At 48.7% G+C, this 22,761-nt stretch overlaps 1 protein-coding gene across 1 annotated transcript; it reads right to left on the reverse strand.

The window, feature by feature from the left end:
- Positions 1 to 2,040: 2,040 nt before the first annotated feature.
- On the reverse strand, positions 2,041 to 21,939 carry QDPR (quinoid dihydropteridine reductase). Its single transcript, XM_070372738.1, has 7 exons — positions 21,780 to 21,939; positions 18,739 to 18,831; positions 14,953 to 15,049; positions 11,941 to 12,081; positions 6,560 to 6,668; positions 5,506 to 5,589; positions 2,041 to 2,697 (listed from the first exon to the last, which is right to left on the reverse strand). Exons 1-7 carry the CDS (start codon positions 21,876 to 21,878, stop codon positions 2,592 to 2,594), a joined length of 729 nt encoding a protein of 242 aa, XP_070228839.1. The 5' UTR covers positions 21,879 to 21,939; the 3' UTR covers positions 2,041 to 2,591.
- Positions 21,940 to 22,761: the final 822 nt, after the last annotated feature.

The raw sequence follows: 22,761 nt of genomic DNA on the forward strand, positions 1-22,761 counted from the left end.
GAGCCCGCGAGCACTAGAGTCTGTGTTCTGCAACGAGAGAGCCCCGTGCCACAGTGACAGATCCCGCAGGCGCAATGGACACCCGACGCGGCTAAACGTAAAACTAAACATTTAAAAAAGGAAACCGAGACAGAGGCGTCTACACACTCATCCCCTCTCTTCCCTGCTCTCTGATGTGGAAGTGTTAGTCACCCAGTCGTCTGATTCTCTGTGACCCAAAGGACTGTAGCCCTCCAGGCTCCTCTGTCCATGGGATTCTCCAGGCAAGAATCCTGGAGGGGGTTGCCATTCCCTTCTCCAGCAGATCTGCCCGACCCAGCGACTGAACCAAAGTCTCCTGCACTGCAGATTCTTTACTGTCTGAGCCACCAGGGAAGCCCTCTCTGAAGCTTGCTCGAATCTTTGACCCCCACCACTCCACTGAAAGTGCTTGCCAGCGTCATCCGTGATCTCCCTGCCGCTAAGTCCAATGGTCTGTTTCTAGCGGTCGCCTTCCTTAACTTCTCAGCAGCATCAGGCCTGTGCATTCTTTCCACCTCAATATGCTTTCTTCACTTTACTCCTAAGACAGCACATTCCGCCGATCGGTTGTTCCCTCCAGTGTCCTTTGCTGAGTTTCCCTCTTCTTCCCAATTTTAAGAGAGCTCAGTCCCTGGTCATCTTCTCTTGTCTGCACACATTTTATGTTTTCTAGTGTCTTAGTTCAGGCAGCTGTAACAAACTACCTTGGATGGGGTGGCTTATAAATGACAGAAATATATGCTCTGGAGGTTCTGGGAGCTGGAAGCCTGAGACCGGGTGGCCAGCATGTCTGGGTCCTGGTGTGGACCTGCTTCTCAGCTGCAATGGCCGGCTTCTCGTTGTGCCCACCCATGGTGGAGATCAGAGCAGAGGGAAGCGAGGTGTCCAGGACTCTCATAAGGACACTAATCCCGTTCATGAGGGCTTCACCCTATGACCTCATCTCATCCTAATTATGGGGCTTGTTGGTCTAAGGGTATGGTTCTTGCAAGAATTGGGCTCATAAAATCGTCTCCCAAGGATATGAACTTGACTGTGTGACTAAGCACACATGGTGGATGAACCCTGAAAACATGCTAAGTAAAATCCACGCGTGTGCGCAGTCATGTCTGACTATGATCCCATGGACTGTAGAGCCTGCCCGGCTCCTCTGCCCATGGGATTTCCCAGGCAAGAATACTGGAGTGGGTTGCCATTTTCTCCTCCAGGGGATCTTCCAACACAGGGATCCAACCCATGTCTCCCACGTTTCCTGCAGTGGCGGGCGGATTCTTCATCCACTGAGCCACCCGGGAAGTAGAAGTAGTCAGACAGAGAAGTCTACATCGTGCACGACTGCATTTACATTCTGAAACATTCGGAACAGGTAAATTCACGCAGACAGAGAGCAGACTGTTGGCTGCCAGGGGCTGGGGCGGGAGGAAGAGAATGACTGCTTGGCGGCTAAGGAGCTGGATTTGGGGATGATGAACACGTTTGGGAACCAGACAGAGGTGGTCACCAGACCACCGTGAACATAGTAAATGCCACCAAATTTTTCACTTTAAAATGGCCAATTTTATGTTATATGAATTTTATTTCAATGAAAAAAAAAGTCTTTAAAAGAATTAAGGAGAGGACAAACATGGTAAAGGCCTCTGTGAACTTCAACCATCTGGTGACTGGGGTTCGGGCTCACTCTGATACCTACTGACTGTGAGGATGACAAGGCACTGCTGTGGGCCTCAGTTTCGCCACCTGTCAAAGGGGTCGCACTGCACCACCAGTTCTCAGAGCAGCCTGTGTGAAGTCACAAGGAGCCCTGCTTCTAAACGCACGGGCCACCCTGCAGATTCCAGTACGCCTGTGAGGCAATCGTGCCTCTTGCCACTGTGCTGAAAACACTTATTTCAGGGTTTGAATCCAACCCCCTTTCTAGAACTAAAGAGCACTGGCAGAGCTAAAGAGCACTGGCAGCCCACGATTCTAGGGCAGTCACCCATGATCGTTCATAAGATGCGTTTCAATTAGAGAAGACAATACCATAAACGAAGTGCATTTATTAGGAGGGTAAACACCACACCATCACAAGTGGGCACTCGGCAACTTCACAGGAAAAAGACACCTTGACAGAGTCCACAGGATTTTGCTTATACCACAGAAGGAGCTTTAAGGCAGATGAATTCGAGGCTACGAAAACTACATCTGTGATACAGGCACAACATTCAGAAATAAGTCAGGCTCCAAATGTCCCCATTCCCAACAAATCTCTGAACGAGTCGGTCAACAGCCACGGTCAGGGACTCAGACGCAGAGTCTCAAAAGCAATTCAATACGACACCAACGCAGAGGGGGTCGTCCTGAGACCTCCCAAATCTCGTGGATAACACTGACCCACGCTGCTGTCTGTGAGCCTCACATGCTTTTATTTCACACAAACTTGGATACCATCCTAGGAGAACAAATGCACATTAGGCGAGAGGAAAACAGGACTTAGAATCACATCCCAGAAACAGGATTACAGAAAACAAGGGCCACACTCGGCTGTGCGGATGGACTGATGACTTTTCTGACAGACGGTGAAACGAAGCTTATAGAGATGCTGCGGTAAGCTCTGTCTTCCCCTCCGTGGTCACCACCTGGATTAGGCTTCCTGAGCTTGGTCGATTCTTCTCTGTGATCCAGTCATGGAAGGTTCTAGAACAAAAAGAAGAAAAGCTTTACGTTCTAAAAGCAAAAATCTGGACACAGGCTTATCTTCACATTAGGGCCAAGCAGCAGCTTTAAAAAAGCCTCCAAGGCCTCATGGACACACACCCACGTCCCCAGTGACTCTAGGACTTCACTGACTGCAGTTCCCGAGTGGTTAGGATTTGCCAAGGTTTTCACTTGGCTATTTTCCTGCGTTGTTGGAATACAGTGATTTTATGTGATTAAAGAAAGATTTTCATGAGTTCATCCTAAGAGACATGGGCACCAGTCTGGCATTCTGTGATGACCAGGAGGGATGGGAAAGGGGGAGGAGAGGGAGAGAGGGGATGATTCGCATTGTTGTTACGGCAGAAACCAACACAACATTGTAAAATTCTTTTTAATATATATTTAAATTAAAAAAACAGAATAAATGGAAAAAGAATTAGAAAAAAAGAGAGAGAGACATGGGGAGAATACTTTATACTTTGTTATATTACCTCCCAGAAAGTTAAAAAGAGAAAAAATTATTATTATTTTCTTAACAAACATTTATGGAGCATCCATGGCTGTGCCATGCAATGGAAAAAGATATTTAAAAAAACACAGTACTGCAATAAAACACATCCGGTGCCAGGATGGGGCATTTAATCACCAGCTCTGTGTGGGGAGGGGTGTGGGTTGCCTGGGGGAGTTGTGTTCGGTGTGTGTGTGTTTGTGTCAGTCACTCAGTCGTGTCCGACTCTTTGTGACCCCAATGGACGGCAGCCTGCCAGGCTCCTCTGTCCGTGGAATTCTCTAGGCAAGAATACTGGAGTGGGTTGCCATTCCCTTCAACAGAGGATCTTCCCGAGCCAGGGAGGGAACCCAGATCTCCCGCATTGCAGGCAGATTCTTTACTGTCTGAACCACCAGGGAAGCCCTTTCACAATGTATGTGAATATAAAAACTCAAACTCTATACCTTCAATCTATATCATTGTCAGTTATATCTCAATAAAATCTAGCAGTTGCCAAAAAAAAAAAAAACGAGGAAAGAAAAAGGGTACAAGGAATTATTAAGGTTTAATGATGCTGAAGCTGAAAGTCCAGTACTTTGGCCACCTCATGCGAAGAGTTGACTCATTGGAAAAGACTCGGATGCTGGGAGGGATTGGGGGCAGGAGGAGAAGGGGACAGCAGAGGATGAGATGGCTGGATGGCATCACTGACTCGATGGACATGAGTCTGAGTGAACTCCGGGAGTTGGTGATGGACAGGGAGGCCTGGCGTGCTGCGATTCACGGGATCACAAAGAGTAGGACACGACTGAGCTACTGAACTGAACTGAACTGAACAAGAGACTGATAATTTTTATTTTTTAATTTGGCCACACCATACCGCATGCGGGATCTTAGTACCCCTATCAGGAACTGAACCTGTGTCCCCTGCATTGGGAACACATAGTCTTAACCACTAGACTGCCAGGGAAGTCCCCTGGTCATTTTTAAAGCATTAACTCCTGCTGTTGAGAATATTGTCCGCTCTGACATCCCCCATCCACAGGTGGGACTGTGGCCCCTCCTTCACTAGAAAGTCCTCAGGAGCTCCTGAGGTCTTTAGTGCCTATGAGAAACCTGCTGGACCAGAGCTGACCTTCAGCCGTCCAGTCATTCGAGCTGCCACGGACCAGGGGCTGAGTAGGTACACGGAAGCTGTTGTTGCTGTTGCTCCGTCACTAAGTCGTGTCCGACTCTTTGTGACCCCACGGACTGTAGCCTGCTAGGCTCCTCTATCCATGGGGTTTTTCCAGGCAAGAATACTGGAATGGGTTGCTATGTCCTCCTCCAGAGGTTCTTCCTGACCCAGGGATTGAACTCCGATCTCCTGAGTCTCCTACATTGGCAGGCAGATTCTTTACCACCGAGCCACTTAAGAGGCCCCTGCTACAAGCATTTAATAAGACCAGGGTTATGAAGTCAAATGGCTTGGCACATAGGTGCTACGTAAGCGCTTGTTCCAAACATAAAAGTTGCAACTATCTCCCAATTCCATCTAAATAAAAGGCAACCTCAGACCAGAAGTACATCGCAAGCCTACAAACATCCCATATGAACACAGCCATCCAGGCAGCTCACCACTCACTCTGCTGGACAAGGTGGTCCCTGCTCCCTCATCATCGTCCCCAGGCGCAGCACAGCCCCCAGCCCCAGTGGGTGCTCAGCGAACATGTGCTCAACACCCCCTTAAATAGAGGGGTCTGGGGGAACTGAGATCCAGGTGAACACAAGCAAGCAGAAAGCGCATCCTCTCCTGACCTTCCAAAGCCACTCATATTCACAAAGGGCCTTGGGGGCCGAATATGATCTGGGGGACAAAGGACACTTTTCTGAGGTTTGGCACTAATTCAGACACGTGGGGCCAAAGGTCTCACCCAGGTCAGTGGCTCACTCCATGCAGCTGTGCTTGTTAACAGAGAGAGCCAGTGTTCCAGGCGATGGGCTCACACAGCATTTCTGTGGGTCAGACATGGGCTGGGAGCCTGTCCCACTCTACGACGGCTTACCCTCCCAAAGGTCATCACGGACCCCCATTGTACAGACTGAGAGGCTGAGGCCTAGAGGAATTGAACCACTCCTGGTGGAGGCGGAGGCACCATTAACCCCTCCAGCCTGCGAGGTTCACACAGAGTTGCGAGATGCCCTTGGAGGTCAGGACCTCATGGAGCAGCGAGTTGATTGATAAGCCAGGAGAACACGGGCCTGTCCTTTCACCCGCAAGAGGGAGGCACGAGGGCTGTGAGCTGCTGAGTCAGTGACGTGACTGCGATACTCACTCGACCAGGAACTCCAAGGGCGTCCAGGAGCTGAAGTCGGCTTCGGGCATTGACTTCCTGTTCACCGGGGTGTCCAGGGTGACCCTGCAGAGCAGAGACAAGCCTGTCACGTGTGTGTCCCCACTCCCAGGAGACGATGGCACCAAGGGTGACCACGCCGACGTGGACAGACCACTCGAAGCTCACCAGGGAGGCTGGGAAGCTGCCCCCGGTCAGAGACCACAGCCCAGCCCAGCCCTGAGCCAGCAAGGCACTTTGGGTAAGAGCCACGTTTTGCCTTTTTCTAAAACAGTCTTTACTGCAGTAAACTCTTTTTCTGCCTGTGTCTCCATTCCCTCCCTAAAATGCAGCAGACTCATTTCTCAGGATTTTTTTAAGTGTAATAATAATATTTCTTTAAATATGGGGGAAAGACAGCCTCATCCTTCATTGTGTACTGTTTTCCAGGGAATCTTATGACTTTCAATAACAGAATACAGAATTCTGAAATGAATGCCTTTCCCAGAACTTTCAGGCCTGGGAAATCACTCAGAATCATAGCCCTGGGACCAGGTCACAGAATCTCAGAATGAAAGGTGAGAGGACCGTCCAGCGCCCCAGCCCACCGACATCATCTTTCAGGACTAAAGCCAAGAGACAAGGTCTTTGGTCTGGAAATCCTTCCAGAAACATCTCCCAGAGTTCCCCAAATTCTCCCCAAATTCTCTTCCCACACCCACAGACCAAACAGGAGTCTTTCTTCCATGCTGACCTTAACATGACTTGAAAGACAGAGCTACAGATATTAAAATTAAATGTGTCCACTATTTCTTAATCAAGAGGGACAGAAGGACAGAAAATGAGGAAGACGCAGGCCAGGAAGACCCATCCCATCAGCTAAGCAACCATCCGGGAAAGCCCAGATAATCCAAAAGCCAAACAAGTGTCGTCAGGGCCTTTGACGACTCTCAGGGGCTGAGGTGACAGCACGCGCTCATCCCTGGTGTGGAGTGACTCCAGGACCCACGTTAACCCTGGGTGGGGGTCAGATGTGGAGGGACCCCCAGCCACTTACGGGAGCAGGGCGACGGCTGCAGCCCCGGGCGGCAGGCCACTGCTCTTCCCGGCCAGGCTCTGGCAGAGCTGGTGAACCGCGGCCTTGGCCATGCCGTAGCCGATCATCCCTGGGAAACGGGGAGAAAACATTTCAGGGACCACTGGCCACCACTGGCACATCCAAAGGGCAGCATGCCAGGGTCCCAAGGAGGCTGGGAAGAGAGAACTAGGGACATCTTTGGAAATTGGGAAGGACATAACCTACTATTCACCTGGCATTTAATGGTTATCAGAGAAGCCATGAGGCTAATCCTAGTTCTATTGCTAAGGAAACGGAGGCTTGGACAGGCCCAGGCTCACACATAGACTCGTACTGAGGCCAGCGGAGAGATGAAAAGCCAGGCAAGGGTTCTGAACCCTTGAATCCATAACAGCTTGTGAGCAGCCAGCATTCACCGCTGGGTGCCCTGTGGGTTGGCACAGCAGTTTGAAGTACAGGCTTCAGGGTCAGGCTGCGCAGGTCCAAAGCCCAGCCCTTCCCATTCACCACTGCAGAAATCCTGGGCAGCTTCTCAAGACCTTGCTAACGCTCAGTTTTCCCATCTGCAAAAATGGGGATAAAGTACTCAATTCTAGGCCAGGACAGGGAGTCCCATCTGCAAAAGTGGGGATAAAGTACTCAATTCTAGGCCCAGGACAGGGAGCGCCTCCATACGTGTTGCCCCTCATATTAACACGAGTGCTGTGCCCTGGGGTCCAGCTCCCATTATAGGACACCATTTGAATCACATGAGACTGCTTACACGTGGAATCTAAAACAGTACGGGGTTGGCCAAAAAGGGCCCTCGGGTTTTTCTGTAAAACGTTATGGAAAAACCCGAACGAACTCTTTGGCCAACCCAATACAAATAAACGTACTGACAACACAGAAATAGACACAGATGCAGAAAACAAACTTATGGTTCTCAAGGGCGGGAGGTGGGGTGGGGTACATTGGGAGACCGGGACTGACACGTACACGCCGCTCTATGTAAAACAGAAGGACAGAAGGAGCCGCTGTACAGCACAGAGCACCGGACTCATGACTGTAATGGCCTACATGGGGGCAGAATCGAAAAAGGAGTGGCTATGTGTGTATATGCGTGTGTGTGTGTGTATATATATATAACTGATTCACTGTGCTGCACAGCAGAAACTAACACATTGAAAATCAACTAGACTCCAAAAAAAGTAATTAAAAAATAAACCACACTATTTGAGCAATCGCAACATATCGTATACTTGCTTCCCATGGGCCTTCCTTTCCCCCACCAGTCAGTGAACGCTTGCTGATAGAAGCGAGGCATGTCTTTCTCTTTTTAACTGAAGTATAGTTGATCTATAATGTGTTAATTTCTGCTGTGTAGCAAAGTGATTCAGTTACACACACACACACAGACATATACATACACACACACACACACACACACACACACACACACACACACATACACACACAAACATACACACAAACATACACACACACACATACACACACATATACACACACACATACACACACATACATACACACACACACACACACATATACACACACACATACACACACACATATACACATACACACACATATACACACACACATACACACACACACACATATATATACACACACATACACACACACATATATATACACACATACACACACACACATATATATACACACACATACACACACACATATATACACACACACATACACACACATACATACACACACACACACACATATACACACACACATACACACACATACACACACACACACACATACATGGTGGTGGTTTACTCACTAAGTCACGGCCAACTCCAGTGACCCCATGGGCTGTAGGCCACCAGGCTCCTCTGTCCATGGGATTTCCCAGGCAAGAACAGTAGAGTGGGTTGCCATTCTCTTATCCATGGATCTTCCCAACCCAAGCCTTGTACCCATGGTGCCTGCATTGCAGGTAGATTCTTTACCAACTGAGCCACCAGGGAAGCCCCATATATATATATATATACACACACACACACATATGCATTCTTTTTTAATATCCTCTTCCACTAGGGTTTATTACAGGATATTGACTAGTTCCCTGTGTGATACAGAAGGATCCTGTTGCTTACTCAGTCTATACGTAACAGCTTATCAGGACAGGGCTCCATCTGTCCCACAGACACACGAGGTCTCTCTCGTCTCAGAAGCACCCCACAGCACCCAGCTGTAGATGCACTAAACGCAGCCATCACAGCAACAAAGAACATTGTTGGCTCATTGCTGCCAACATCCCTCCACCCTCAGAAAACCACTACTTCCAAAGGTCGGCCGCTCCCTAAAAACCCAGCAGGTCGGCTGTTTAAAGTACAACAGCTCAAGAGGCATCAGAGTCTGGTGGGAGGTGGGACTCACAGCCCAGAGGAGCAGCCAATCACTGAACCGCTTCCACAGTGACTCAAATTGCAAAAGAGGGTCAAGGTCTCAAAATTTTATTTAGAAGCACAAGAAGATTATTTCACCACGCCTGGTTTTCTTGGCTTAATTAGGGGCAGAAGGCCGACCATGGCATGAAGATCTAACAAACTCTGTAGCAATTAAAATAAACCAGTGCAAGGGTTGGGATGAGTTGGGAGGCTGGGACTGACACTGCATATACACCGCTGCTGCTGCTGCTGCCGCTGCTGCTGCTGAGTCGCTTCAGTCGTGTCCGACTCTGTGCGACCCCATAGACGGCAGCCCACCAGGCTCCGCCGTCCACGGGATTCTCCAGGCAAGAACACTGGAGTGTGTTGCCATTTCCTTCTCCAACGCATGAAAGTGAAAAGTGAAAGTGAAGTCCGTCAGTCGTGTCCGACTGTGTGACCCCATGGACTGCAGCCTGCCAGGCTTCTCCGCCCATGGGATTTTCCAGGCAAGAGTACTGGAGTGGGGTGCCATTGCCTTCTCTGTGTATACACTACTATGTATAAAATAGACAACTAATAGAGAACCCACCGTATAGCTCAGGGCTCCGTGGTGACCTAAATGGGAAGAAGATCCAAAAGAGGGGGATGTATGTGTACCTATAGCTGATCCACTTTGCTGTGCAGTGGAAACCAACACAACATTTTAAAGCAACTATACTCCAATAAAAACTATAACAAATAAATGAGTGAAAAATCACCATTCCAACAGCTTTAAACAAACTAGCGCATGAATTTCATCTGACTCTCTCTTCTCCCAGGACTCTCTCTTCATCCCATTCAAACAGCATGAAAGGAAGGAATCGGATGAGGGGGGAAACAAGCAAGGAGCAACGAGTAGCCCTAAAGGTTTAATTCCACAGAATTTTGTACAATGCTGGTGAGGATCATGTGCAAAATATGGGGAAAGAACGCACTTCATCAAGAAGATAAATAAGGATAAAGTGATCAGTGTAGTCCCTAAAGACTGGTTTCTAAACACAGCACAGATCCTTAAATGGTACAGGAGAGAGATCATCATCTCTTGGATACCGTTTATCCTCCAGTGGACTGTCCCCAAATAAACAACCTTGGAAAGAGGAGCTGGGGGCGGGGGGTGGTTCTCAGCGTGTTTCCACATGAAAACCTTTTCATTTTTGAATACCTCTTCTTGGGTTTTCAAGGACTATTAAGCCTGTTCATCGCCTGCTTTCATAGACTTCCCCAGATTTTTCTGGAGTCTGAATAGAAGTGAAAAGATTTCATGACTCAAATAAGTTTAACAACATCTAACTAAAGAGCTAAAAGAGGAACAAACTTATCAACATCTGAAGAAGTAACTGAGCAAAAAGAAAGCTGGAGTAAATAATAACAGTTCACATTTACCGCTGACTCTCTGCAATACCTGTCTTAAACCATTTACATCCATTAAGATGTGTGCAAGTCCCAACCACCATATAAAGGAGGTATTACTGTTTCTTCTCATTATACAAATGACAAAATTGAGGCTCAGAGAGGTTAAGTAATTAGCCAAATATCACACAGCGACCAAACGGCAAAACCACAATACGAAACCAACCTGTATAGTTCCAGATCCTATAGTCTTAACCAGTATCAGAAACTATAAGCAAAGAATGATACTAATAAACCAAAAGCAAGGCTAGAAAGCTGTTTCATCCTTCAGAAAAATTAGTGTTTCAGTCCTAGGGTTTTCTCTTTTCAATGTCAAGCTATTACTCATTTCTGTATTTACTCTCTCGAGTCTCTGATTTTAACAAAAATCAGATCTCAGCCAGACTACCAATGAACATTTACACAGTGTGAATTATTGCAAGAGCCATGGATTTATAAGATCACTTTCTCTGTGAAACCTAATAAAATGAGTGGCAAAAAAATGATTAATTTGTAAAAGCCTCACAGTTCAGTTCACTACACAAAAACTCAAAAAGATGCTCAAGGTTTCACCACTTACTAAAGAGGTCCAAAAACACTCCCCTCTTTTTTTATAAGAGTTTAATTTAGGTAGTGGAGACAGTTCCTGGCTCCCTGAACTATGTTCCCCACTCCCTGCTTAAACCCCTTTATCCCAATCCAAAGGGAGAGTAAACTGTCCCCAACCCCTCACTAAATTCAGATGGTGAAGTCTTAACCATCCCCTGCCCGCACTTCAGTACAAGTGTTAGTCACTCAGTATTCGGAGAAGGCGATGGCACCCACTCCAGTACTCCTGCCGGAGAAATCCCATGGACGGAGGAGCCTGGGGGCTGCAGTCCATGGGGTCGCTCAGAGTTGGACAGGACTGAGCGACTTCACTTTCACTTTTCACTTTCATGCATTGGAGAAGGAAATGGCAACCCACTCCATGTTCTTGCCTGGAGGATCCCAGGGACGGGGGAGCCTGGTGGGCTGCCATCTATGGGGTCACACAGAGTCGGACACGACTAAAGTGACTTCGCAACTCAGTATTATCTGAATTCTCCAGGCAAGAACTGGAGTGGGTTGCCGTTCCCTTCGCCAGGGAATCTTCCCGATCCAGAGACTGAACCTGGGTCTCCTGCATTGCAGGTGGATTCTTTACCATCTGAGCTACCAGGGAAAAGCCCATATTAATGAGGTGAGAGTCACTGCAACACCACCCATTCCCTGGGTGGGTCCCAGACATACACACACGAGACAAGCCGGTGCCAGAGGACAGTGGTCCTTGGCCAGCATGACCGTGAGGACAATGCCTGTGAAAAGATGAGGGGCGCTGCCCCTAAAAAAATGTGGGCCTAACAGGGAGCAAAAGCCACCCAACTGCAAACAGCCCTGGAGGGTAAAGGGCTCTAATACTCCCCCTCCCACAAGCGCTCAGCACCCCAGCGAGCGAGAAAGTATGAGCGTTCCCATTTCACAGACGGGGTAACGGAGGCTCACCGGGCGTCCCGTCCAGGGCGGCCCTGGCCCCTGCCAAGGTCAGGAGGCCTCCTTCCTTGAGGTGCTTGGTGGCCAGGTGGCTGGAGATGGTGGATGTCCACACGCTCTGCTTCCACATCAGGTCACAGTTTTTAAAGAGCGCTGAGCAAAGAGACACACGAGGTCAGCATTCACAAGGAAGAAACTGAAGGGTGAGCTTGACCCCCAGCACCCAACACTCCAGGAAACCCCCATGGCCACTCTGGGTCTGCAGGGAGATCTAACACACACACACACACACAGCCCAGGGCTTGTGCTCAGAGATGCAGGTTCAAATCCAGGCCACGTGATCACCCAAGCCTCAGCCTCCTCACCTGCAAACTGGTTAGTGTTAGTCACTCAGTCATGTCTGACTCTTTGGACCCCATGAACAGTAGCCCACCAGGCTCCTCTATCCATGGGATTCTCCAGGCAAGAATACTGGAGTGGGGTGCCATTTCCTTCTCCAGGGGATCTTCCCAACACAGGGATTGAACCCAGGTCTCCTGCGTTGCAGGCAGATTCTTTACCATCTGAGCCACCAGGGAAGCCAAACTGGTAAACATCAACCAATAAATGAGGACTGCTAACAGATAGGTGGGACTGGCTTTAATTCAAACACTGCCCTACTTTATAAATGGCATTAGGGGACTCCCCCGGTGGTCCAGTGGTTAGAACTCCATGCTCTCACGGCCAAGGGTCTGGGTTTGATCACTGGTCGGGGAACTAAGATCCCACAAGCCACGTGGTAAGGCCAAAAAAATAATTTTTAAAATTACAAAAATAAATAAAGGACATCAGATTTTTAAGTAGAACCTATATGTCTAAGTCAAGTTTTATCTGTGATAAAAAGATCTCAGGGACTATGACGACATAAAGAGGGCTTCCATGGAGTGACGGTGTTCTATGGTTGAAAGTTTAATGCCAACTTTGAAGACTCTTTAAAAGAAAGCTGAAATAACAACCATCTCGCATTTGTTTTAACCCTCTGGCCTCGCCAGAGACGTGAGGAGGAACAACTGGTAAGGGAGGTCACATTACCAGCTGAATGACCATCCCCTTCCCCCCTCACAGGATACACAGAACCCAGTGCACCCGTGACCCAGAGACAGAGCCCTCCTGATACAGAAGGAGGGTCTGCAGTGGGTGATGACCAAGGCACTGCATTTCTCCGTTAAGAAGAACTAGGGGAGAAAAGGGTGGACCCACAATTATAACTTCCTGTTCCCAAAATACGCAAAAGGCCAACAGGTGTTCTGCCAAGCCGATCACGGACAAACTGACAATTTCACATTTAGGTGTGGTTCGCAGGGAAGGAGAAGGAAATGGCAACCCACGCCAGTATTCTTGCCTGGAGAATCCCACGGACACAGGAGGCTGACGGGCTACAGTCCACGGGGTCGCCAAGAGTCGGACGTGACTGAGCACACACACGTGCATGCACACACAGAAAATCAATTCCTTTTTAAATCACTCCGGCTGATAAATGTAGAAGCAATGATAGAACTGGAAAACTCCCATTTTCCAAGCCCCAGTGGAGGGACTGATTATCAGTGGATGTTTACAGCCACTAGTTCTGGGGAATTTGGGTTTCTCAAGGTGTTTGGGAACAGGATACTCATACATGATGCCAAAGCACAATTGCAAATAGAAAAATGGACCTTATGATGGAGATCTATTGCCTTAAGCCTGACCCAGCATCAAAGTCGGCATCACTCTGGATGGACGGCGGAGCAGGCCGTGGGATACGGTGAGGACTCACAGGGGTGCAGAGTGAAGCCCACATCACTCAGGAAGCATCCTCACCTCCAGAGTATTTAACCTGAATCTGAGCAACTCTCCAGACCTACCTTCCAGCTCACAAGAAACACCAGGGACAGAGGAACAAGGTAAATGATACTGTAAAGAAACGGTCTGACACATTCAGGGTGGGGGCATTCTACATGGAAACTGCTTTGGACCTGCCAAGCCTATCATGGGAAAAAAAAAAATTCTAGATTGAGAGACACAAACAATAACACAATGCCGTACATAAACCCTGATTAGAATAAATCTAGGGGAAACAGCTATGGAATAGACTGAGGTAAGTGGAACATGAGCTGGTACTATTAATCTCACAGAATTACTGGTAACTGCCTTAGGTATGAGAATGGTATTACACTAACGTGAGAGAATGGCCTAATCCTTGGAGACACATACTGAAATACAGTCAAGTGTCAAAGCACTTTCAAATGATTAACGACAGCAGCAAAAATACACACACAGAGGACACGCGTGCGAGAAAGCACGAGAATGTGAGTATGGCAAACATTAACAAGGACTGAACCTCGACGGGGGCATAAAGGTGTGCACTGAACGGTTCTTTCATCTTTTCTGTATATTTGAAAATGTTCACGAGAAAAAAATAGCAAATAAACTCACAGCTTCAACAAAAGCTCAGTTGTGAACTTCTGAATGATCTCTCCATTCCATTCACTTTCCCAGATCCCAGTAACGAGCCCTGAAAGACTGCGGTGGGGACCATGCTGACTTCGTCCTGTCTCCTTTTTAATCTCAAGGCCCCTCTGCCCTAACTCCTCTGAGCGTCCTCGCGTGCTAAGTCACTTCAGTCGTGTCTGACTCCTTGCCCCCTGTGGACTGCACCCGCCAGGCTCCTCTGTCCATGGGATTCTCCAGGCAGGAGTACTGGAGTGGGTTGCCATTCCCTTCTCCAGGGGATCTTTGTGACCCAGGGATGGAACCCCAGCCTCCTGCAGCTCCTGCACTGCAGGTGGATTCTTTACTGCTGAGCCTCCAGGGAAGCCCCCTGACCCCTTTTATGGGAGGTTTTTTGCTTCCTCTGTAGAACGGGGTGTTGATCCCCACCTTACAGCAACTAGAAAGATTCTGGGCAGCAGACAGGAAAACGTCCGGCCTGGCACATAGGACAGGCCCGACCCGTGCACCTGGACAAAGAGCAGAGCAGGTGAAAGATTAACTCAGAAAAGGACTCACACTTGGACTTGGCATTGCCCCCGGCCCATCCTCCAGCCACACAAAGGATGGCGTCCACCTTCTCTGTGCCCAGGAGCTTCCCCACCTCAGCTGTCACCTGAAACAGAGGACCAGAGAAGACGCACAGGTGTTAGGTAAACCTCGACAGACTGACGCCTGCCGTTGCTATAGTCACCTCCACTGACCTTTCACTTCTTTGTAAGTCAGCTCACAGTACCTGGCAATTAACACTTTGAAAATCAGGTGCAGGACCAATTTACAATGAACATTTTGGACAGTAAAGCCTGCCTGCATTTCAGTGTGATTTTTATAAAGCAACCTAGAGTCTTCTGAATATTCTAAAGGGTGGAGACGTACACATTCCTGGGATAAAACAATAAATAAAGTAGGAAAAGTTTAAAAAAAAAATCACACACAAATTCATGAACCATTCCACATTTTTAAAAAAATCACCTAGGATTTCACTGCCTATAGCTAGATTTCTGGTATATTTCTTTCCAGAATTTCTTTGCCAATCACAGAATCATAATCTGAGATAATCAATTCTACTCTCCCTCCAATACAAACATCCCATTAACTGTAACTCCAAAAAAAAAAACCAAAGCCACAAAGAAATTTTTTCCTTTAAAAAAAAAAGCAATAAAAAATAATTCATGGCAAAATGTTGGTAAGCAATGAATACATGGGGGTTCATTTTAATTCTCTACTTCTGTTTGATTAAAATGTTTAAGGTGTTAAAAACAAACACATGTCTTTTGTTATAGTTTATTAAAACAAAACCCTGAGTAGACACACAACCCTGGCCATCATGCATGAATCTATTCCATATTTTCCTGGAATGGCTCAAAGGATCATAGCCTGTCAACAACTTTGTTAAGATCAAGCTTCTAAAGAAGCAGCTTAACACAGGACAGTGGAATTCTCGCAGCAGTAACATTTCAGTCTCTGACGGCTTTCCCTAACAATTTCTGAGCCTCAGATCACCCTTTCAGGGGAACTGCCTGGCGGTCCGATGGTTAGGACTCCACGCTTCCACTGCAGGGGCATGAGTTCCATCCCTGGTTTGCGAACTAGGATCCCGCAAGCCACGGGGCATGGCCAGAAATAAATTATTCTTTCATAGAGACCGATTTGGCAATGAAAACCAATCTTTCCTCTCCTCTACATTCTATACCAAAATCTTTCAATTTAAGTAGATTCCTGACCGTCCCTTGGCAAGTACCTGACATAACCTTGGTCCAGCTTTTGAGGTCTTCCTCCTGTTACCCCGGTTCCCTGGCTGCCTCCCCTTCATTTCTAAGCCACATCCCATTGCCAACAGCAAGATCTCATCTGCCAGCAGCTGCGTTATCTCCCCTGACCTCTGTACCCGCACACAATCTGTGCTCTACGTTTTAGGGAAGCACGGGACCCACAGCAACAATGCTCCTGCTTGATCTGTCTTTTTCTTTTCATTTACCACCTCTGTGTTCTATTTTTATAATAAAATTAAAATGAGGCATTTTAAAATTCCTCACCCTTAAATTCTTCCTTCTGCCTATCCAACAGTCTTCTATAGCTTTAGTTTTTTTCTCACTTCTTCATCTTCTGTCACTAGTGAATTTTCAGCCTAAGGGGGCCAATTTAAATATGCCTGCATGGGTGCTCATTCGTCGTGTCCAACTCATTGTGACCCCATGGACTATAGCCCGCCAGGCTCCTCTGTCCATGGGATTCTCTAGGCAAGAGCACTGGAGTGGGTTGCCATGCCCTCCTCCAGCGAATCTTCCCACCCAGGGACTGAAGCTGCACCTCAAGTCTCCCGCACCGGCAGATGGGTTCTTTCCCATTAGCGCCACCTGAGAAGCCCTAATTTGCACGTCCTAAGGTTGGACTTCCTCTTCTAGAGCTTTAGATTCAAAACCTGGATGTCATGCTGTTTGTCCAGAAATTCCTGATTGAGCAATTAGGGGATGAGAAGGCGCAGGAGGGGTTAAAGATGTTAAAAGCTAAGCTTTTCCCAATCTTCGTCCTAAAGATGCACCGTATAGTCAAGTCTCAGATGAGGACAATTTCACATCCGAAATGGGATGCAGACATCAGAGACCTGCAACTAGAGGAGCAAGACAGACACTGGCCGCAGAGGACCACGGCTGCAGGAGCCGCAGCTGTCCACGTCCAAGGGCTCCCTCGCGTCTGGTTTAAGTTTTCCTTGCTTTATTCACACGAAGCTATTCTGCTGAGAAGCAACTTTAACATGCAGTTAAGAGCACAGGCACCACCCCCTACCAGAGCCCAGGTTCAAATCCTGGCTCTGCTACCTACGACCTGTCTGAGCAAATACTTGGGGCTTCCGTACCCATTTCTAAAAGGGAGATACGATGAGACACTTGGTTTTGGGGTGTTAAAGAGATTAAGTGGCCTATTGCAAATAAGACACTTCTTACAATGTTTGACACACAACAAAGCCATACTGAGTTTTCCTGCTGCTGCTGCTAAGTCGCTTCAGTCGTGTCCGACTCTGTGCGACCCCATAGACAGCGGCCCACCAGGCTCCCCTGTCCCTGGGATTCTCCAGGCAAGAACACTGGAGTGGGTTGCCATTTCCTTCTCCAATGCGTGAAAGTGAAAATGAAAGTGAAGTAGCTCAGTCGTGTCCAACTCTTAGCAACCCCATGGACTGCAGCCTACCAGACTCCTCCATCCATGGGATTTTCCAGGCAAGAGTACTGGAGTGGGGTGCCATTGCCTTCTCCGAGTTTTCCTATTAAGTCCAATAAAACCAATAACATCATTAAGCACAGAAATCATTAGGAGGTTTCCTTTGACTGTGGGCTGCAGGGTTGGCATGAAGACCACAGATAGCACATCCTTCATGCAGCTGGTGGGAAGGGCTCTTCCAGAAATACAGATCTGCTTAACAGCATCTCAGATACTTATACCAAGACATCCAACGAACTGTCAACAGTTCCTCCTCGGGGACACAGTCACAGGGAGAAAGAGGGATATTTCACAATTTATCTATATAGCTGTAGAGTTTTGCCTGACTTCTTTACAATACGCCTGGTCGGGAAGATTCCCCCGGAGAAGGGAGTGGCTAGCCACTCCAGTACACTTGCCTGGAGAATCCCACGGACAGAAGAGCCTGGTGGGCTACAACAGTCTACGGGGTCGCAAAGAGTCAGACGTGACTCGGAGACTAACACTGTCACTTTCACTTTATAATTGGAAACGACCTAGTTTGTTAGTATTCTTGCTTTTAGGGGGAGCTCCGCTTTCTGGAACGTATCTTCAATAAATAAGAGAGGGAGATGAAGATGTTCACCACAGTATTCTTAACATTAGTAAGTAAAAGAAATTAGAGTAAAAAAAGAAAAATTGCAAAAAAAGTTTAAATGTACAAGCACAAACCAAAGAAACTGTGACCAATCCATACAAAGAAAAATTACAAGTTGACACAGAGGTGTTATTAAGTGATTTGAGAAAGAATTCAAGCTAAGTTAAATTGAAAAAAGAGAAGCTGACCATAGCTTATAAAATACGAATTTATCTCAACCTGTAAGACTTATAGTATGCAGAGGAAGCACAAGAAAATGGGCCAAAATGTGAACTAACTAGTGAGCTAACTAGACATGGATCATGGGCTACTTGTCTTTTTTTTTTTTTTTCCCACTTTTTCCAAATTTCCCTCCATGAGCACAATGGCTCTCATAATTAGAGAGACACCTGAAAGACAGAAGAACACACCGCCCTGGAGCCCTCTCCCCAGGGCTCCCCACCCCACATGCAGTCCTTCCCTGGAATCACCTGGTCGGCCTGCTCCGTGAACGAGTCCGTCATTTTAACCACGACGTTGGCACTGGCCTCTTCGTTCTCCTGCACGTCGATGCTGGCAACCCACTGGAGGAAGGAGAAAACAGGTTTGGTCAAGAGGCAGTCAGGCATGACAGATTCATGCTGGAGTTGGAGACAGGTTAGAGGCTTAAGGGAAAACCCACTAGAGAAAGGACCTAGCAATTGACCTCTAGCATCCCTTGCAAGGCTTTCCGGCTTTGGCCAGCATACCCCTTCCTGATCCCCAGGCCAGTACACTGTACCTCCAAACACCTCTTCCCCTTCCACTCTCACCTCTGAAAGCTAAACCCTGCTGGTGCAGAGCTGCCCGAGACCAGGGATTTGCAAACCTTTCCTTAAAGAGCCAGAGGCTAAGTCTTTCAGGCTGTGAAGGCCATACGGCCTCTGCTGCAACTACTCAACTCTGCTATCACAGCTAGAGAGCAGCCACAGAAAACAGCCCAGCAATCGATGAAAGAGCCTGGCTGTGTGCTGAGAAGACATCAGTCACTGAATTATGAATTCTATATAATGTTCACACGTGGCTACTCTTCTTTGGATTTCTTTTCACTAATTAAAAATGGGAAACTCTTTTTTAGCTCTTGGGCTCTGTGATAACAGGCGCCAGGCAAGATCCAGCCCGTGGAGAACTGGAATTTTCCAACCCCTGTCCCAGGGCACGAAAGGATGACTGTGGGCATGGATATCAGGTCAGAGTTTGAATCCTGGTTCTGCCATACAGCGACTCTCTCATCCACCCACTCGGCAGAGGTTCCTCCCATGCAAAATGTGGGCTGTCAGCAATCAACAGGGTTAGTGACAGAATTAAATGAAATGCAGGATGCTACGCTGGATGAGTGGCATCACAGACTCAATGGATAGGGTTTGAGCAAACTCTGGGAGATAGTGGAGGGCAGAGGGGCCTGGCATGCCGCAGTCCATGGGGTCCCAGAGTAGGACACGACCGAGCGACTGAACAACATCGGCTGCTGACGCTCGGTGCTGACTCAAGCTCCAGGGCCCTGCAGTCTGAAGGCCCCAGAGATAAACATCTCCCCTACAAGCTTTGAAGAACACAGCATCCATTCAAAACACTCACTGCTCTGTGTCACAGCGAGGAGGGTACTGAGACAAAGAAAGAGCTCCATCCCAGAGCCCCCAGAGCTCCCAGGAAGGAAGGGAGGGAAAGACAGAGCCACGGGTAGGTCAGCTCTCCAGATTGACCACGTGAAAGGACAGCCACCGTTCACCCCCCGCCCCCGCCCCGAGAGGAAGCACAGCCCCTGCACCTGTAACACACAGATACAGGAGCCCTGTATTTTTAATTGGAGGATAACTGCTTTACAATGTTGTGTTAGCTTCTGCTGCACAACAGCCTGAATCAGCTATTTGCTTTGTTTGTTCAGCTGCTCAGTTGTGTCCTACTCTTTGGAACCCCATGCACTGTGGCACCCCAGGCTTCCCTGTTCTTCACCAACTCTCGGAGCTTGCTCAAACTCGTGTCCACCTAGTCCTCTGTCGCCCCCTTCTCCTCCTGCCCTCAGTCTTTCCCAGCATCAGAGTCTTTTCTAATGAGTCAACTCTTCACATCAGGTGGCCACAGTATTGGAGCTTCAGCTTCAGCATCAGTCCTTCCAATGAATATTAGGATTGATTTCCTTTAGGATTAACTGGTTTGATCTCTAGGGATCTGTACCATTTTTCTAGATTCTCTATATACATGTTGTAACTCTGTATTAACGTTACTGGAAAGACTAAATGGAACTAAGACTATGGAGGGGCTCTGATGTGCAGGAGCTTAGTGCCTGGCCCTGGGCCGGCAGTCCTTAAATGTTCCATGGTCACCACCCACCCCTCCTGCAGACCTGGGAAGACATCTCAAGACAGGTAAATGGTGGGTATTCAGAACCCTTCGAAGCATATTCCTACACTAATACGAGATGAAAACCCTGGCTGCCTTTCTCCTTGGTCCCAGGCTGCTGCTGCTGCGGGCAAGTAAACCCCCAGGAAAGCTCCCGGAGCTACAGCGGGGGGTCTCTGAGCAAGAAGCCGCTGCAACTGAAGACACTGTGGGCGGAGTCTCCACCTGGAATTCGCGGGGCGGGCTAGGGGCAGAGGGCAGGGGGCAGGGTCCCTGGCTCGGTGACAAGCGCCCCTCCTACCCATGATGCCAAGTACTCCAAGTAGACTTTGCCAAACAAAAGGCATTTGCAAGCTTTCAAAATATCACATACAAGGGAAGCTAATGGAACAGGGATATATATCAATAGGGGGTTTCCCACGTGGCGCTAGTGATTTAAAAAAAAAAAAAAACATGCCAAAACAAGAGATGCGGGTTTGATCCCTGGGTCAGGAAGATCTCCTGGACAAGGAAATGACAACCCACTCCAGTATTCTTGCCTAGAGAAGAATTCCATGGACAGAAGAGCCTGGCGGGCTACAGTCCACTGGGTCGTAAAAAGTCGGACACGACTGAAGCAACTGAGCAGGTATATATCAATAACATATGTATATCAATAGTAGCTAACATTTAAATAGCTTTTACCAGCGTCAGGTAATTTACAACTTATGCGTAATGACACCGATTATTTAATCCTCATAACACCTCTAAGAAATAAATACAATTAGTACCCCCATTTTACAGATGGGGAAAGTGAGGCTCGCTAACATGAAGCGGTCAGTTCAGGGTCACAGAGCTAGTAACCCCAGTGGCCGTGAACAAGGCAGTGATTTCAGATCCTTCCCTCCTGTGACCTCTCCCTCCGGTTCTGGTCTGTCCTGAATCACGCCCGACACTCCGGACCGCGCAGAGGCCGGAGAGCAGAGCCCCCTGCGCCAGCCTCCCGGCAGAGCAAGGCCCTGCACCTCGGCCCGGGTGCGCACGCAGACGTGTCGACCTGTGCGAGCACCTGCGAGCACTCACGTCTCGGGGGGTTCAGCGGCCCCCAGCTCCCTTCCAGACCGCCCTGCATCGCGGCGCCCGAAGGCCCCTCCGCGCCAGCCCGCCGAATTACCCAGTTGCGGGCCCGGAAGGCCTGCACGCATCGCGAGCCCAGCGCGCCCCGGCCGCCGTACACCAGCACCCGGCGCGCCTCGCCCGCGGCCGCCGCCATCCCTCCGCCGCGTTCGGCTGCCGCTGCCGCCGCCGCCCGGATTGCGGACGCGGCGCCCCGCCCCGCCCCGCCCCGCCCCGGCCGCCCTCCGGGCCAAGAGGGACCCGCGCGGCGGCCGCGCCCCAGCCCAGCCCGCTGCTGCCGCCTAGCGCGCGCCACCCGCCGGAGCTCGGCCTGCCCCCGCCCCGAGCGCAGGAGGGCACTCTTTATTCAGTAACGCCCTGGCGTGACACCCACTGGGAAACGTGATCTCCAAGTGCTGTTTCATTTTCCTTTGCACAACAAGCCTGAGACAGGTTGTGTGTGTGTGCGTGAAGAGATCTCCAAGTGGTGTGTGTGTGTGTGTGTGTGTGTGTGTGTGTGTGTGAGAGAGAGAGAGACATGATCTCCAAGTGCTGTTTCATTTTACTTTGCACAACAAGCCCGTGACAGCTTGGGTGTGTGTGTGTTGTATGTGTGTTGCTCAGTCGTGTCCGACTGTTGGGATCCCATGGATTGTAGCCCACCAGGCTCCTCTGTCCATGAGATTATCCTGGCAAGAATAGTGGAGTGGGTTGCCTTTTCCTACTCTAGGGTAAGAGGAGAAGGGAGTGACGGAGAATGAGATGGTTGGATGACATCACCCACTCAATGGACACGAGTTTGAGCAAACTCAGGGAGATAGTTAAGGACAGGGAAGCCTGGTGTGCTGCAGTTCACGGGGTCACAAAGAATCGGACATGGCTTAGAGACTGAAAAAAGAACAACTCTAGGGGATCTTCCCCACCTGGGGATCAAACCTGTGTCTTGTCTGTCTCCTGCATTAGCAGGTGGATTCTTTACCACTAGCGCCACCTGGGAAGCCCTGTTATATGAATTGTCGACTAAAAAATATTTTCACAAC

The sequence above is a fragment of the Bos mutus genome, chromosome 6, assembly GCF_027580195.1.
Source record: "Bos mutus isolate GX-2022 chromosome 6, NWIPB_WYAK_1.1, whole genome shotgun sequence".
In the NCBI taxonomy this organism is placed as follows: Eukaryota; Metazoa; Chordata; class Mammalia; order Artiodactyla; family Bovidae; genus Bos; species Bos mutus.

What these genes read in the sequence shown, in the direction of transcription:
- QDPR (XM_070372738.1), bottom strand. Translation starts at nt 21,878, where the DNA reads ATGGCGGCGGCCGCGGGCGAGGCGCGCCGGGTGCTGGTGTACGGCGGC. An exon ending in CCTTCCGGGCCCGCAACTGG is followed by an intron (nt 18,832 to 21,779) that starts GTAATTCGGCGG and finishes TCCTTCCTCCAG; the next exon opens with TGGGTTGCCAGCATCGACGT. An exon ending in CCCTTGGAGTTCCTGGTCGA is followed by an intron (nt 2,698 to 5,505) that starts GTGAGTATCGCA and finishes TTTTTGTTCTAG; the next exon opens with AACCTTCCATGACTGGATCA.